The sequence below is a fragment of the Rana temporaria genome, chromosome 1 (assembly GCF_905171775.1).
Source record: "Rana temporaria chromosome 1, aRanTem1.1, whole genome shotgun sequence".
NCBI lineage: Eukaryota > Metazoa > Chordata > Amphibia > Anura > Ranidae > Rana > Rana temporaria.
In genome coordinates this window covers 247,324,555-247,341,477 of record NC_053489.1, presented here as the reverse complement: position 1 = coordinate 247,341,477, position 16,923 = coordinate 247,324,555, and the positions used below count along the sequence as shown (strand labels likewise).

At 46.0% G+C, this 16,923-nt stretch overlaps 1 protein-coding gene across 1 annotated transcript in view; it reads right to left on the bottom strand.

Annotated features, from left to right (window-relative positions):
• Positions 1-3,585: 3,585 nt before the first annotated feature.
• Positions 3,586-16,923, bottom strand: part of SUPT16H (SPT16 homolog, facilitates chromatin remodeling subunit) — a 73,340-nt gene continuing 60,002 nt past the window's right edge. Inside the window, exons 20-26 of the mRNA XM_040352962.1 lie at positions 9,920-10,032; positions 9,717-9,792; positions 9,425-9,594; positions 7,195-7,324; positions 6,980-7,109; positions 6,750-6,827; positions 3,586-4,611 (exon numbers count right to left, since the gene is read on the bottom strand). Coding sequence (XP_040208896.1) covers positions 4,499-4,611; positions 6,750-6,827; positions 6,980-7,109; positions 7,195-7,324; positions 9,425-9,594; positions 9,717-9,792; positions 9,920-10,032 — 810 coding nt within the window. The 3' untranslated portion in view covers positions 3,586-4,498. The remainder of the gene's footprint in view (positions 4,612-6,749; positions 6,828-6,979; positions 7,110-7,194; positions 7,325-9,424; positions 9,595-9,716; positions 9,793-9,919; positions 10,033-16,923) is intronic.

Sequence of the window (16,923 nt, the reverse complement as noted above, 5' to 3'; positions counted from 1 at the left end):
TTTTGTCCCCCAGCAGAGCCTTTATCGGCCTGGAAGGGTTTACCCGCAGGCCCTGACTGATGAAAAATACCGCTTCTGAGTGGGAAAAGGACCCGGCTAACGGCGGGGCACCTTCCCCCTGGTGGACTGATGGAGGCGAATGCTCTTACCCCCAGTGACATTCTTGACAATGTCGTCCAGTGAGGTTCCAAAAAGCCTCCCACACTTGAAGGGTAAATCTGCCATGGCTTTTTTGGATGCTTGGTCAGCAGACCAGCATTTCAGCCAAATCAGGTGGCGAAAAACCACCACCGAAAACAGAAGCTCTGGATATCAAGGGGGCCACATTCAGGGTAGCATCAGACATATATAAGGCCCAAGACCAGCTGGTCCGCCAGCCTATAATAACTTCAGGAGGGAGTCGGTGCTCCTCCACAGTCTGGTGCAAAACACCAAGGTTGCGGCCACAATAAGCCACAATGCAGACCCCAGCATGGCAAACATGGAGCGGGTCAGCGCCTCGGACCTCCTATCAGTATGGTCCTTGAAGGCAGGGGTCCCTTCTATAGGGAGAGTCACCTTTTTAACCAGGCAACCGGGGGGCCACTACCGGAGGAGAAACCCATTTTTACAAGAGGCTCTCCTTTAAAGGGGTACTGAACCGCCAGGTGCTGAGGAACTACAAAGGACTTCTGTGGCCTTTCCCATTCCTTATCAATGAACCTGTCAAAAAGGACATGTAAGGAAAAACTTTCACAAAGCGGTCCAATTTGTGTGACCCAAAAAAGACAGAGCCCTCAGAGGATACCTCAGCTGCACTATACAGCATAAGGGAGTCCCTTACAGCATTAATAAGCGCACAAATAAGTGCCCTGTTACTGATCCAAGTGAGAAGTCCTCCTCGCAAGGAAGGTCCTGGTCTGAGTCAGAGCAGTCCCCAGGGGATGGTGGGGGCACTTTTCACCCCCCCCCAACGCCTGCACGCCGCTCCAACAAAGTGTTCATGGGAACCGCAGGTGCAGGCTGAAGAAACACTGGATTCCATAAACACAGCCCTATTACAGTCAGCCGACTTAATAGCGCCGAAACGTAAAACCCGCATCCGGAAAAATAACTCCAGCTGGTCCAACAACCAACTGGCATTACTGAAGCAAGAGCGCAGAAGGGCGGAAGCCGCCTGGAAAAGAGGCTCTTCAGATGAGAACCTCATCGTCTACAAAGCAACAAGAAAATACCACAAAGAAATCTTCAAAGCCAAGAAAAACTATTTTTCCGAAGCCATCAACAGCGCCCTTAATCGCCCACGCGAACTCTTCAAGTTGGTCACTCAGACCATGAATCCAGGATGTCTTGAAGCCCCCAATTCGGACTCACAAGAATTTTGCAGTGAATTGTCGGATTACTTCATTAATAAAATCGAGGGGATCTGACAAAGCATTCAGCAAAATAATTCCCCCCTCAACCCTCCCCGTAATGATTTACACAATACCTGCAGTAATTCGCCTCAACCAGGTATGTTCACGCTGGAACCTATCTCTATCCATGCCACAAAAAATATCAATCGGTACTCTGCGTAAAAGCACCGCGCCGAATGATATCATCCCCACTAAACTGCTGAAGGAATGCGCCGACATCCTGGCACCTCCTATCACGCAGCTTATCAACCAATCCTTCAGGGAAGGCATAGTGCCCTCCCAGTTGAAGGAGGGTATAATTCGACCCATCTTGAAGAAACCCAACCTGGACCCCAAGGACCCACTCCACCGTCGTCCAATAACAGGCCTAAATGTACTCTCAAAGGTAATGGAAAAAGTAGTGGTACAACAGCATCTAGATACCCACAACCTACTTGATCCATTTCAATCGGGATTCCGGCCTGGACACGGGACAGAAACCGCATTGCTCAAAATATGGGACGACGCTCTCGAAGCCGCAGACGAAGGAGAATCTTGTCTTCTGGTTCTGTTGGACCCAAGCGCAGCCATCGACACAGTAGACCACAAGCTTTTATTGACTCGGCTAGCTGAAGTAGCCAGAGTCGCAGAAGGCGATTTATTTTGGTTCTCCTCTTTTTTGGAAAACCGATCGCAAATAGTGAAGTTAGGACCTTTCACTTCTGAGTAACGCACATTATCGTGCGGAGTCCCTCAAGGATCCCCCCTGTCGCCGGTGTTATTCAACATCTATCTTCGCCCTCTTTTTGAGATTATTAACAGTCAAAAACTGCTCTACCACTCATATGCAGACGACACGCAACTATATTTCCGCATTTGCAATAAAAAGGATCATCACCGCAATCTAGAGACATGCCTCTCTTTAATAGAGGACTGGATGACAAAGTTATCTTAAACTCAACGGAGCGAAAACAGAACTTCTCCTGTTTCACGCCAAACGTATGAATCAACCTGCAACAACTTGGACCCCCCCGCCCATTCTGGGCAAAATCATCACCCCTAGCGCCAAAGTCTTGGGGTCATCTTTGACTCCTACATGACAATGGATGCACAAATAGGGTCAGTAGTCAGCGGATCTCACCATCTGCTGCGCCTACTACGCAGACTTACTCCTTTTATTCCCAAGGAAGACATAACGGTCGTGGTGGGAGCGATTGTAAACTCAAGATTGGACTATGCAAATGCCCTTTACCTCGGACTCCCCAAGTACCAAATCGCTCGTCTACAAGTCGTTCAAAATACGGCCGCTAGACTTGTGACTGGGAAAAAACCTTGGGAATCAATCTCACCTTTACTGAGAACCCTTCACTGGTTACCAGTAAAAGACAGAATCACTTTAAAGCACTCTGTCCAACGCATAGATGCATCTATGGGAATGCTCCCCATTACCTATGCAAAAAAATAAAAGCTCATAATCCCAATCGCGTTCTGCGATCCACCAATCAAAATCTCCTCCAGATACCGAAAGCCAACTACAAGTCCAAAGGAGAAAGGAGATTCGCGGTCCAAGGGCCTAGACTATGGAACGCTTTACCAACCAGCATTCGGTTGGAGGAGAACCACTTGGCGTTCAGGAGAAAGATCAAGACTCATCTCTTTTGATACCAAAGGAGACAGAAACAACAAGCGCCCAGAGGCGATTAAGTTCGCATGCGTTGCGCTATATAAGTTTTCATTCATTCATTCATACCACACAGTTGAGTTTAGTTGCTAAATAAAGCTGGAGTGTGCAAAATCTGGCTCACTTCTGCATAGAAACCAACCAGCTTCCAGGTTTTACTGCCTTACTGCCAAGTTTAATTGAACAAGCTGAGGTTAGAAGCGGATTCATGTCTATGCAGAAGTGAGCCTTATTTTGCACTCTCTAGCATATCAACCCCAAAGTGTGGAGCAAGAACTTTTAGAGTCAAACATGGTACTTAGGCTTCCGAAGACTTTGTTCAATTGCAATACACTTAGACAAAACTATGTGAACCTTTATCTGCATGAGTGGACGTGCTATTCATCATGTGTGAAGTTGCAACGAGCACACAGGACTGAATTACGTACTTAACATTCCTCATGACCAAGGGTTTTGGAAGCAAAAGTGGTGAGCAGACCCTTTTGCTTACTTATTGTAAATAATCAACACAGAAAACCACACATGAAAAAGTGTAGTAGTATCCCTGAGGAATCTTATTTTATTGTCTTAGAACAGGACTTAACAATCCAGGTGTCATTTACAAGTGTTGCTCAACACAATCCAAGTGTTTAGTAAAAATGCTCTGCATCTACCACAGAAATCTCAAAAAATTGCAAACGGGGAAAAAAAAGGTACAAAAACATTTTTTATTTGTTTACATTTCTCCAAAGTCTGAAAAACATCATTTACACCTCACTGCTATAGAGAACCAAAAAGGAGAAAGCTGAAATTGAAAAAAGGAAATTCAGGGGGAAAAAAGTCACCTTGGCAGTGGAGAAGAGCCAAATGTCACAGTAAAGGGAAAAGCAGCGAGGAGAATGACAACAGACTGCATACTTTTAAACAAAAATATTTTGCAAATAAAAAGTAAATTACTGGAAATCCTAACAGAGCAACACAGGAAATAAGAGAATGGGCAAGCTATTAGATGAGGCAAAGAGATTGGTCAAATGCACAGCGGTTAAACAGGCACACAACCAACCACACAGGCTGGCAGTGCAACCTTCACCCACAAACGTCACAGCATCATAGTCCATGTAGAAGTGAAAGGGTGTATAGATACAATGACAAATCCTTCTGGAGACTGGTGGGCCATCTCTTGTGTGCCATGGAAATTCATGATGGTTTCTACTCTGCGATCAGTCCAGTTCAAAGGTAAGAGGACAATTAGTAATAAAACAATGCCTTATTGGTCCATTAAACCATCACATAGCATCACAGCAGTCTGTAGCAGCAAAGCAAAACCGATGCACCTCAGACTCACAGGATAAGGTGTAGGAAAGGCAAGAACGTCAGAATAGGGGGAGGAATGAGTTGAACTGGGGATTTTCTCCAAAGTAAAAAAAAATAAGTATGAGTGGATGGGATAGAAGAGCTGAAAATGTTACTTCTTCCTCCTTTTTGCTGGGGCGGGAGTATGTCCGTGACTCTTCCTCTTAGTTCTGCTTTGCTGCTGCTGCTGCTCCTCCTCCTCATCATAACGGCTCTCGCGGTCAGCTGTAGGAAAACATCCATTATTAACTAGGATAGGAAATACCTTTGCAAGTGCATGCAATTGCAATGCATACTGATGCAACTTTAACAAAGAAACATTTTACTAGGCAAGGCTTAAAGGGAATCTGCCACAAGAGAATGTAATCATTGCTGACATTTCTATTTGAGAATGCTGGTCCCCTGGCTGTCATGCTGATGCTTTGGCTTTATTTCCGCAAGTAGCTGTCGCAGAACACATATCGGTAAAGACGGCAGACACTTTTCCGATATGCATTTACAGAATGCATGTTCCGGGTCTAACAACCTAAAGTAAAGCATCTAGAATTTTCAGGAGGCTAGAATTGGTAACACTTGTACTTCCAACACAGTTAAGTCATAAGACCCACCACTATCCTATGAGTGCAGCACCTTGTGCTATCTCAAAGTACCTCTGTCAATCCACAAATTGTGTTGTCTGCCTGGAAGATCTTAGGAATAAATATTCTTTAAACGAATGACCCCGAATCATTGTGTGCTGCCTTTTACTAAATATCCGTTTGTCCCTTCGCCCTGCTTTGCGGGGAGAAGAAACAGATTGTCAACACATGATTCTGTGTTGTGATTGAACACATCCGAGCAGTAGGTCTCAGCCATGAATCATTGACAAAATCCCAGTCTCCAAACACAGGGGGAGTCGGCAGGGGTTGAGGGCGAGCGTGTCCACCCTAAACCTGAAAGACAATGCTGGCGTACAGGGACGCGATTGTGCCTGTACAAGCCGCCCACCCGAAAGCAGTTAAACATCCTGGGGAAGATGTACTAAAACTAGAGTGTGCAAAATCTGGTGCAGCTCTGCATGGTAGCCAATTAGCTTCCAACTTAACCACTTTAAGACCAGGCACATTTTTCAGACTTGTAGTTTACAAGTTAAAATCTTTTTTTTTTGCTAGTAAATTACTTAGAACCCCCAAATATATATATTTTTTCTAACACCTTAGAGAACAAAATGACGGTCGTTGCAATACTTTGTCACATCGTATTTGCGCAGCGGTCTTACAAACACCTTTTTTATTATTAAAAAAAAAAAAAACAGTAAAGTTAGCCCAATTGTTTTTATATTGCGAAAGATGTTACACCAAGTCACGTTTCGAAGTATGCAACATTTAAAAAATTTCACAGGTTGTATGTTTTGAGTTACGGGGTCTAGGGCTAAAATTATCGCTCTACCGATCACGGCGATACCTCACGTGTTTACACATGCGGCCACTACTCATGTATGCGTTTGCTTCTGCATGCAAGCTCGATGGGACGCGTTGAAAAATAAAAAAGTGTCTTTCTATTCCTGTAAGCGTCCCTTGTAATAGAAAAAAAAAAGCATAACAAACTCTTAAATATGAGATCTGGGGTCAAAGACCTCAGATCTCATATTTAAAACAGCAAGAAAAAAGTCGTTTGGGAAAAAAATAAAATCTCTTTAAGAGCGATGGGCGTAAGTGAGATTTTGACGTCGCTTCTGCCCTGCAATGTTATGGAGACGGTGGGGGCCATCTTCCCCTCACTCAGCTCCATTCCACAGATGTGAGCAGACAACACCGCCTCCGCCACTGCCTTCAGTAAGCGGCGGAGGGCACCAGAGCACGGTGCGCCCCCCCCTGATTAAAGTGATCTTGCAGCGAACCCGCCAGAGACCACTTATCGAAAAGCGGACCTCCCACTGAAGAGGATACCGGGGCTAGAGGGCAGCTAGCTGCTGCCATAACAATATCCCTCTTCAAAATGCTGAAGTATAACGACAGTAGGAGGTCTGTAAGTGGTTAAGCTTGTTCAATTAAGCTTTGCAAAAAAAAAATGGAAGCCGATTGGTTTCTATGCAGAGCTGCACCAGGATTTTTGACCCTCCGGTTTTGGTAAATCAACCCCACTGTACCACGCAAGGATGAAACTTCATACCTTTAAGCAAAGTAATTTACAATCATGAGTTTTCCACAAAAGAGCCAACAGGTTTTGGCATTGGGGATTCTACATTATAGTATACAAAGACGATGGTATAACTTTGATGAATAAACAGGCTGGCTGATCACATTAGCAAGATCAGAACATTTTATTGTGATCCATTTAATGGAAATTCCACCATCTGATTCAAATTTTATATCACCACTTACCTTTCCTGGCTTCCTCTTCCAGTTCATCCCAGTCCTTCCCACTCTCTTCATCAGTACCCAAGGATTCTTCACTGTAAACTGATAAAAATAGGAGCTATAAATGTACAGCCATAAGCACAGATATTGTCCATTCCTATAAAGATTTTACTACCTTTCAAGGTTTTCTTTGACACTAGAGCCCTGGATATACATATTGGTCATCGGTAAAATACATCATTGCCTATACTTACCAGAGTCTTCCGACTCATCAGAATAATCCTCATCACTATCCTCCTCCTCCTCTTCAACTTCATCAGCAGATGGGTTGAAGGTCTCATCTTCTACTTCAGACTCTGAACCTGCATGCTCTGCATCACTTCCCTGAGAATAGGAGAGGAAAACCACCATAATGAAAAATAAAAGCTGTGCAAAATGGTAATAAGTTTTGTACATATCCTTGGCTCACCTCGCCCTCTGGTTCAAGGAAGGACCAACCACCCTGTTCAAAGAACCCCTCAGGATCATCCACGATAGTCTTCATAATTTTAGTCCAGTTCAGCGACTGAACACCTTCTGTATATTTGAGATCACAAGAGCTGCATAAATGAACAGAATGAAAGCATTAACATTCCTTTTCTACTCCGCTTTTCAAAATACACCTGACACTGAAAAGAACGAAGCATTCTTTGTCTCTTTTGGCAACTACATAAACGTTCTGCCAAGATCAAGCCGCAAGAAGAAATTTAAGCCTTAATGTGGTTGTAAACCGTTACACCTATACACAGTGAAGTGACTGCCCTCAGGTGATAGACAGATGAAACAAAATCTCCTACAGAAGTTATATTCCAAAATCTACGTTAATTATTTTTCCCCCAAATACAAAGAATAAAGCTGCCACTGTGCAACTGTGATAGCAATAATGTAAAAAAACAAAAAAAAAAAACAATTAAAGCAGCCCTAAATTCAAAAACGTGCATTTGCAACCTTTTTTTTACATGTTTTGTCATGCAAACGCACTTTAAAACATTTAAAAGGCAGGTTTTTAACTATACACCTGTACAATTATACCTTTTGATGGTGGGGCCTGAAGGTTGACGGAGGTTATCCAGATCAGTAACGGAACTTGCACTATAGAACGCCATTGGAAGAATATTGAGCACTTTTGACCATTTATAGTGTAATGGCCCACATGTGGCAAGAGGCCTTTTTAATGGTGTACAGAGGTGGCAGCATGGATTTACACTTTGGGAATAGAACGGAAGTGTGGATGCACATTGAGTAAACATATGAACTGGTGCCATTTAATTCAATATTCACTTGAATTATGAACTGAACTCATGTTTATGATTGCACTTTAATAATATGTATATGAATTTTGTTTTAGGTGTACGATTTTATTTTATTGTTGAAAATAAGGTTGTAACTAGACACTATGTAAAATTCAGATGAAAAGGATTTTTGACAGACTCACTAAGCAAGGGGGCAGGGAGCTGCATTTTGACACTGTACAAAAGCTCTGAGAGCTGACTGGAGGGAAGTGACACACCCTTCACACAGAGGCGAAGGCCCTTAATCACAGGCCGGAGATCCCTCCCGTCACATTTTTAGCTCTTGGTGTCAGGAAAATTCTCAGAAGTGACTCGTGCTGATAAGAGGAACTAGACAGCAGAGATAAATGACAGTAAGTGCTTTGGAGAGAGGCAAGTAAACACTATGGAAGTACTTAATTCAGATTTCATGTCCGAGTTTAACCACTTTAAAGCAAAACTAAAATTGTCTTTCACAGTTGATTAACCTGCCATATTGGCCTTCGCTTGATCTGCAGTTGCCATGGTGCTGCACATATGATCACTTATGACACCAGCCATGTTTGACTTGACAGTTTAGAGCCAACTTGAAGAGGAACTTTAGTCAAACAAGTTCAGCTAGATCACTTCATTTTGGCCCCTTTTGCAGGTTTAGCTATGTAGAATAAAAAATAAGTGTCTATACTGTTTAAAATCCAATAATACAGTGTCATCCTTCTCTGCTGAAAATGTAGAGGCCGATCTGCTGACAGACTAAAGATTTACTGCTGCTCAAAGGCTCTGAGCTTCAGCAAAATATCAAGCCTACAGCAAGAAGAAACAGCAGCAATGCTGGAAGTACTGAAAAGCACACACTAATTTTGGCAGCATAATTAAACGTGGAAGGTACGTTCCTTGCTAAAGAACATTTTTATTAAGTTGTTATGGCATTTCAGCTTTACGCACTATAGTAATTGTATCAGTTATTCGCGGCATAACGTGAATATAAACGGTTTTGAGAAACTTAAAGCGGAACTACTACTGCTGTTATTCACTGGGAGCAGGCAGGGTTTTTTTTAATTGCAAAGACATGCAATAAAAGTTCACCTACCTTCCTGCTCTCAACAATCCCCCACATGTAAACTGAACTGCACATGCACAGCTCAACTTACAGTGGCTGGCCTGATCACTGTGTGCCAAAATGACAGCCTCTTGCGCATGCACAGGAGTAACAATCCAACACAGGTCAGTGAAAATGGACAAAAAAAACACTACACAGATGACAGGACCACTGGTTGAAAGGTGGGCATTTGCTACGTTCATTTCTGCTTTACATGTGCAATTACTAAAATAACCTGTCAGTTTAAACAGTACATGTGATCTCACAATGCTACTTATTGTCATACTTACTTTAACCACTCCTTGATTGGATCAAGTGATGCCACAGGAATGGCATTGATCATTGTAACCTTCTTACTGTAATCCTTGTAGGCTATGACCATATCAAAATTCTTCAGGTGAAACTGGACTCTCTCAAAGTGCACAAGTTCCACTTCATCTAAAGTTACTACAAATGGTGGCTGTGGATACAAGACCAAAAACACTGCTAAAACAGGACATTCAAATACAGTAAATAATTAGGTATACATGTGCTCCATATTTGCATCTGTGGTCACAGAATGGATGCAGACTTTATACTCACCCACTCGGTAGTATTGACTAGAGAACTGCTGGTGGGTTGCAAGAGGCAGGTACTTCTGTAGGGAGCTCCATTAAACCTGAAGCACAGAAATAAGGATTTGTACTACAACATTTGCTGTAAAAGTACATTCAGTTTCACTTTCAGAATTAATGCGAACTAAAAAAAAATAAAAAAATGGATCAGGGAGAAAAAATAAATATTACCCTAAGTCTCTAAAAGGAACCTCAAATTCAAGGTCCTCTTTAGTGAGAGATTCAACCTTTTCAATAAAGTTCTTGAACGCAGTTTTCAACTTGTGTCTCATTTCACGCTCCAGCTGTTAAAAAAAAAAAAAAAAAAAAAGAAGAAGATTATACAGTGCATCTACATTGTAAAATGAAGGATTACTCTTGCAGCATCAAAAAAGCTACAAACTGTTACGGCTGCAAGTATGCTTCTTAGCTGCCTGCTCCCATACGTCATGAGGTCAAGTCAGGAAACGGACTCATTAATTCAACACAAATCACCTCACTAGGCTTAAAAGGGGTTGTAAAAGTTCATGTTAATTTTGGATTTTAAATAACAGCTTACCTGTAAAATCCTTTTCTTGGAGTAATCCATGGGATAGAGTCCAAGTCAATAAAAAATGGGTTGTATAGTTCACCAAAGGTGATTGGACACTGGCACAACCAATGAAGATCGCTCCCCTCTATAGAACCCCTCTCATAAGGGAAGTAACTCAGTTTTGTAGCAAAGCAATACGCAACCCAGAAGAGGGGTGGGACCTCTGTGTCCCGTGATGTACTCCAAGAAAAGGATTTTACATGTAAGCCGTTATTAAAAATCCTATTTTCTTTATCGTACACCACGGAACACAGTCTAAGTAACTACATAATAGGATGTTCCAGAGCAATGCTCAATGAGGGGAGGGAGACACAGATCAAGCAAACCGCCAATGGACAAGAGACCCTATACCGCTGCCTGCAGCGCACTACGCCCAAAGGCATCTATTTGGTAGAATTTGGTGAATGTATGGACTGAAGGACCAAGTTGCAGCTTTAGAGATCTGAGCCATCGAAGCTTGATGATGCACTGCCCATGAAGCACTTATCGCCCTGGTCGAGTGCACCTCAACAGGAAAAATAGGATTTTTGTACTCACCGTAAAATCCATTTCTCCGAGTTCATGGACGGACACAGCACTTACGGGAGAAAAGACTGCTGCGGCCGCAGCACCACCTTATCCTTATGGATGACCAAATAGGGAGCCTTGCAAGACAAGGCCGCCAGTTAAGACACTGGTCTGATCGAGGTAATTGCTACCAGAAAAAACACCCTTTGTGACAGTCAACAAAGGGATCTTTCAGATGTCCTCAAAAGGGAGCATCCTGAAGCACCGAAAGGACTAAATTCAAATTCCATGGGGGTAGTGGATGGCGCACCAGAGGAGCCACATGCCGGACCCCCCCTGTACAAACATATGCACCCAGGAGTGCGCCGCCAAAGATCACTGAAAGTAAACGGCCAGAGCCAAAATCTGACTCTTAACCGCACTCAAGGCGGAATCACAGCAGAATCCTAGACACCACGTATGAACGAGGGTGCCACTTCATCTCCTCACACAGAGATGTAGCCCTTCCACGTACGATGGTAAATCCTACGTGAGGTAGACTTCCGTGCACGCAGCATGGTAGAGACCACCGAGCCTGACAGGCCTCGGTCCTTCAGTACCTGGCTCTCAACAGCCATGCCGTTAAAGCCAGCAACTGTAAAGCAGGGTGGAAGATCGGACCCTGCGACAGAAGATCTTTTCTCAGAGGTAGACGCCAGGGGGCGTCTGCCACCAGACGCCCCAGGTCCGCGTACCAGGAGCGGGGCGGCCAGTCTGGGGCAATCAGGATTGTTGGAATCCCTTCGGCTTCCACTCTGCGCAGCAGGCGAGGAAGAAACTTCAGAGGAGGGAAGGCGTAAATCAGTCGATAGTGACCCCAAGGAGCCACCAACGCGTCCGCCCACGGGTCCTGGGCTGACTGGGTGCCCCAAACGCCACCCCCCCAGCCGGAGAGGCTGGCATCCCTCGTGACCACTGTCCAGTGACATGGCAGAAACGACTTCCCGGCCCGAAGTACCGGAGACGTCAGCCACCACACCAGGGAAGACTTGACTCAACTGAATCTGGGAATCCAGAGAAGACGGGAGCCTGTCCCAACGTGACAGAATCTCCTTCTGTAGTTCCCTGGTGTGGAATCTTGCATAAGGTACTGCCTCGAAAGAGGCCACCATCAGACCCAGAACCCTCATGCAGAATCGAAGAGACGACCACTTCTGGGTCAACAACTGCTGCACCGCAGATTGCAGAGTCTGAAGTTTCTCCATTGGGAGAAAAACTCTCGCCTCTGCGGAATCCAGGACTAGCCCTAGGTATTCCAGACGCAGAGACGGAACCAACACTGACTTCTGGATATTCAGAAGCCAGCCGAACTCGGAGAGTCTGACACATGATAGATACGTCCTCTTCCAATTCTGAGCCTGAGGAAGCTCTCAGGAGAAGGTCTTCCAGGTATCCCACGATAGCGATCCCTGGCTGTCTCAGCAGGGCCAGTATCGGGGCGAGCACCCTTTTGAAAACCCGTGGTGCCGAGGCCAGGCCGAACGGGAGGGCCACAAATTGAAAGTGGTCCTCCCCGATCGCAAAGCGCAGAAATCTCTGATGCTTTGTGCATATGGGAACACGCAGGTATGCGCGTCCATGATATCCAAGGATGCCATGAAGTCCCCCGGATGGAGCGCTACCATTACAGAGCGAATCGACTCCATCCTGAATTTTTGCACTTTGACAAAGCAATTGAGGGTTTTGAGGTCCAGGATTAGACGGACCCCTTCCTTTTTGGGGACTACAGATTGGAGTAAAACCCCCTGAAACCGTTACATCAAGGAAACTGGCACAATCACTCCCCTGACCAGAAGATCCTGGACAGCCCCTGACAGAGCCTGGCGGCGAACCGGAGGAAGCAGGTTGGAAGGAAAAAAATCTGTTTGGTGGACAAGAGAGAAACTCTTGTACCCCGAGGAAACTACCTCGCAAATCCAACAGTCGGAGAGGAGAGACCTCCACAAAGCCGCGAATTCGCGAAGCCGGCCCCCCACCCGAGACCCGGGGGCAGACCTTCATGCGGAAGCAGGTTTGTCCACAGGCTTGCGGAACCAGGGGCGCCTTAGCACCTTGCTAAGTTTTTCCTGCTGCACTGGGAGCACAAAAAAAACGCATTGGGGTAGTAAAAGAGGGCCCTTGCCTACGGCAAGGCTTCTTGCCCTTCCCAGACTGTGGGAGCAGTGTGCTCTTACCACCTGTGGCATCCTTAATGTCATCCAGGGACGCCCCAAAAAGCCGTTCACCCTAAAAGGGCAAATCCACCAAGGCCTTCTTGGAGGATTAGTCCGCAGACCAGAATTTCAGCCACACAAGGCGGCGTAGTACCACCGCATAGGCGGAGGCTCTGGAAAGCAAGGGAAGCGTATCCAGGGCCGACTGACAGACAAATTTTAGACCCTGAACCAATTGTTCAGCCAGGTCCTTGCAGGTCTCGGAAGCATCCTGCTCCTCCAGCTTCTGCAGCAACAACTTTGCCCATTCAGTCAGTGTCTGCGACACCACAGACCCGGCCACGACCGGTCTCACAGCCGAACCCACAACTGTGAACATAGAGCCACAGACTCCACTCTCCTATCAGTGGGGTCCGTAAAAGCAGGAGCCCCTACCACAGGCAATGTGGTGGCTTTACTCTGACGGAGGAGAGACTCACTTTTTTTTAAAAAAAGTCCTCCTCAAAGGGATAACGGACCACAAAGTTTTCAGGAACAGCAAAAACATTTTGTGGCGTGTCCCATTCCTTACATAGCAAATGCTCCAAATAAGGAATACAAGAAAATACTTTTGCGGTGCTGGGCGGCTTGCGGAACCCAAAAGGGACCAGCACAACTGGTGCTCCCGCCAAATCCTCAAGTTTATGAGTATCACGCACCGCAGAAATAAGAGCTCCAACAAATTCCCTATCATTTACTGACCCTGAGGCAGAGTCCTCCTCACAGTCCGTGTGGGTTAAGCCTGCATCATCTGACATTACAGAACCAACAGCAGGCAATGAGCCTGTGTCAGACATTCCCAGAAGCAGGCTCAGGGAGGGGGCGCTTTATACCCCCCTACTGGGCACTAGCTGCTTCAAACCTGGCGAGAAACGCCTCAAGTACAGCCGACATTGCCTCAACAGATGCGGCAGGGGCAGGGGGATTAAAGTATAACTCAGGCATTGCTGGGGCAGAAACACCAGGTGCAGGTTCCATATTGCCCCACCGTTGTGTACTGCAAGACAAAACACCCCACCGGACACCTCCTGGCTGCAAAAACAGAAGCAGAGGCCTCCCAGGGACACACCACCCCACCCAGCTGCAGAGAGAGCTGAAAACCTGAGGTGTGCTCTGACGTGCTGGCTGTGCTGTGTGTCATCTCAGGGAAGAATCACGGCGTTTCACATCGCTAAAACTGTCACAAGAGGCCAAGAGATTTCCAAGATGGCTGCCATGAGGGAAAAAATCACCAGCGGGCTACAGGAAAATGGCCGCCGAGCTATGTAAATCGCGCCCACGGCAAAATGGCGGCTGTGGCGCAGTTTAAAATCCCCAGTGACGCACCAAACACCTCATACAACACAGCAGCACCCCCCAGAGTAACAGTCCCCGGTGATAAGAAAACCCAGGAGGCCCCCCTTCACAGCCGCTACCCAGTCAGGGGAAGGAGGGAGAGGAAAGGGAGAGAGGAAAGCAGGGTGGACCCTCAGTCGACCTCCCCAGGGAAAACACCAGCCAAACCACCTTGCCAGGGCAAGGGGCCACTACTTACCCGTCCTGCGACTAGCGGCTGGAGGTATCGCAGACAGAACCAATGTCCACTAACGGCATGGTTGTCGGCCAGACACTGAGACAAGGCCATAGAGACCGGTCATATGTGTGTCCTGGAACATGTACTTCCCCGGCCGCCCCTGGAGCAATGGGGCCTGTCGTGGACGACCCTGAGCTGAGGGCCGGCACACGGTCGACGGCCGAACATGGGGGGACTACAAGAGTCAAGACCCAGCCTCTCATCCAGTCGGCTGTTGATAGAAGAATCACAGGATTCAAAAATGCACAAACAAAATAATAAAAAGTGAGAAAATCACAAGAAAAAAAATCTCCAGACTGCCTGTCCTCTCCTGGCGTTGGGCAGAAAAAAACTGGAGCTGCTAGAGCAGGGTGTGGGTTATACCCGGGGAACCACGCCCCCTGGGAGGAGCTGCACTGAGGAAAGTGTTAACACTTAAAAAGTGCTTTGTTTCTGCCTAACTCTCCTGGAAGGAAGCGGATATAACCCTAAGGTCAAAGGCTGCTGTGTCCGTCCATGAACGGAAGAGAAAGGAGGAATTTTATTCCTTAAACCATAAGTTTGAACAATCACTTGTCGAATCCATTTAGAAATAGTCGATGCTGCCCGGTCCTTTTTGGGATCGCCTGGCAGGATAAACAAAACATCTGTTTTACGTATCTGAGCAGTCGCTTTGCAGATAAACCTTCATTGCTCTCAACATCTAGAGAGTGCAATCATTTTTCCCCTGCTGACTGCGGTTCAGGAAAAAAAGGAAGGTACAACAATATCCTGATTTAAATGGAACAGCGAGAAAACTTTAGGAAGAAAAGTCAGGTGGGGCCGTAATACAATTTTGCCTTTGTGACAAACTAAACAAGGCTCTTTACAGGAAAGAGCTGCTAGTTCAGATACTCTCCTAGCAGAGAAGATGGCAACCAAAAAAGCCAACTTCCGACTCAAGAGAATCAAAGGAATATGACGCATAGGTTCAAAGAGCTGTTTCTGCATGCCCGATAAAACCAGATTCAAATCCCAGGGACACAATGGAGGTTTGACTGGCAGATTTACCGGCAACGCCCCCTGAATGAATGCCCTGACTAGGGAATGAGATGCCAAAGGTCTCTGAAAGAAGATGGATAGAGCCGAGATTTGCCCTTAATAGTACCGAAGGCTAACTTCATATCTACCCACAATTGACAGAAGGCCAGAATCCTACTAAATTACATATTTTTGAGAGTTCCACCCTCTTGATTCACACCAGGAAACCTATGCCTTCCAGATAATATAATAAATGAACCTGGAGGCCGGCTTCCTAGCATTAATGAGAGTGGAAAGAACCGAACCTGAGAGGCCCCGTTTCTTCAGTATGTAGGATTCAGCCAGACCCTTAAATTTAGCTTTTGTAAGGAAGGATGGAACACTGACCTTGTGATAACAGGTCTTGGCGAAGTGGACGTTTCCCCACGCCATCCTTACAATCTTGGTGTACCAGGACCTTCTGGGCCAATTCGGGGCCACCAAGAGAACTGGTATTCCTTCTTTGATCGGAAGAGCGGAACTGGAGGGAATGCATAGACCAGGGAAAACTGATCCCAGGGAATCATAAGTGCATCTGTTCCGTAGGATGGAGGATCTGCTGTCCTCGATACAAAATTGTTGAATTTCCTGTTGAACCTGGAAGCGAACAGGTCTACGTCCGGGGTCCCCCATTTCTGGCATATATCCGAAAAGATGTCGGGGTGGAGAGACCATATCCCCGGCGACAATTGCTGGTGGCTCAGGTAATCCGCTTGCCAATTCTCCACACCTGGAATGAAGATCGCAGAAATGCAAGGAATACAAGTTTCTGCCCATGTTAAAATCTTGCTCACTTCTCGCTGAGCATGCAGACTTCGGGTGCCCCCTCGGTGATTGATGTAAGCCACAGCAGTAGCGTTGGCGGATTGAAGCCGAACCGGGTAACCCTGTAATCTGTGTGTCCAGGTTAAGAGGGCTAGGTATATTGCCTGAATGTCCAAAATGGGGATAGGGAGGCCTTTCTTGGATTTGGACCAAGTTCCTTGGGCTGAGGCTTCTTCTAGAATTGCCCACCAGCCCGGCATCCGTAGACACCACTTTCCAAATGACTGGAAGAAAGGATTTCCCTACTTGCAAATTCTTGGTGTTCAACCACCAACTGAGGCTTTGGCGCACCGGCCAATCCAAGGCCTGGATCTTTCTGTTCAAGGCAGTCAGGAAACTGTTCTGAAGTAGCCTTTAATGAAACTGGGCATACGGAATGGCCTCGAAAGGGGCAACCATTTTCCCCAAACTTCATGCAAAGATGAATTGA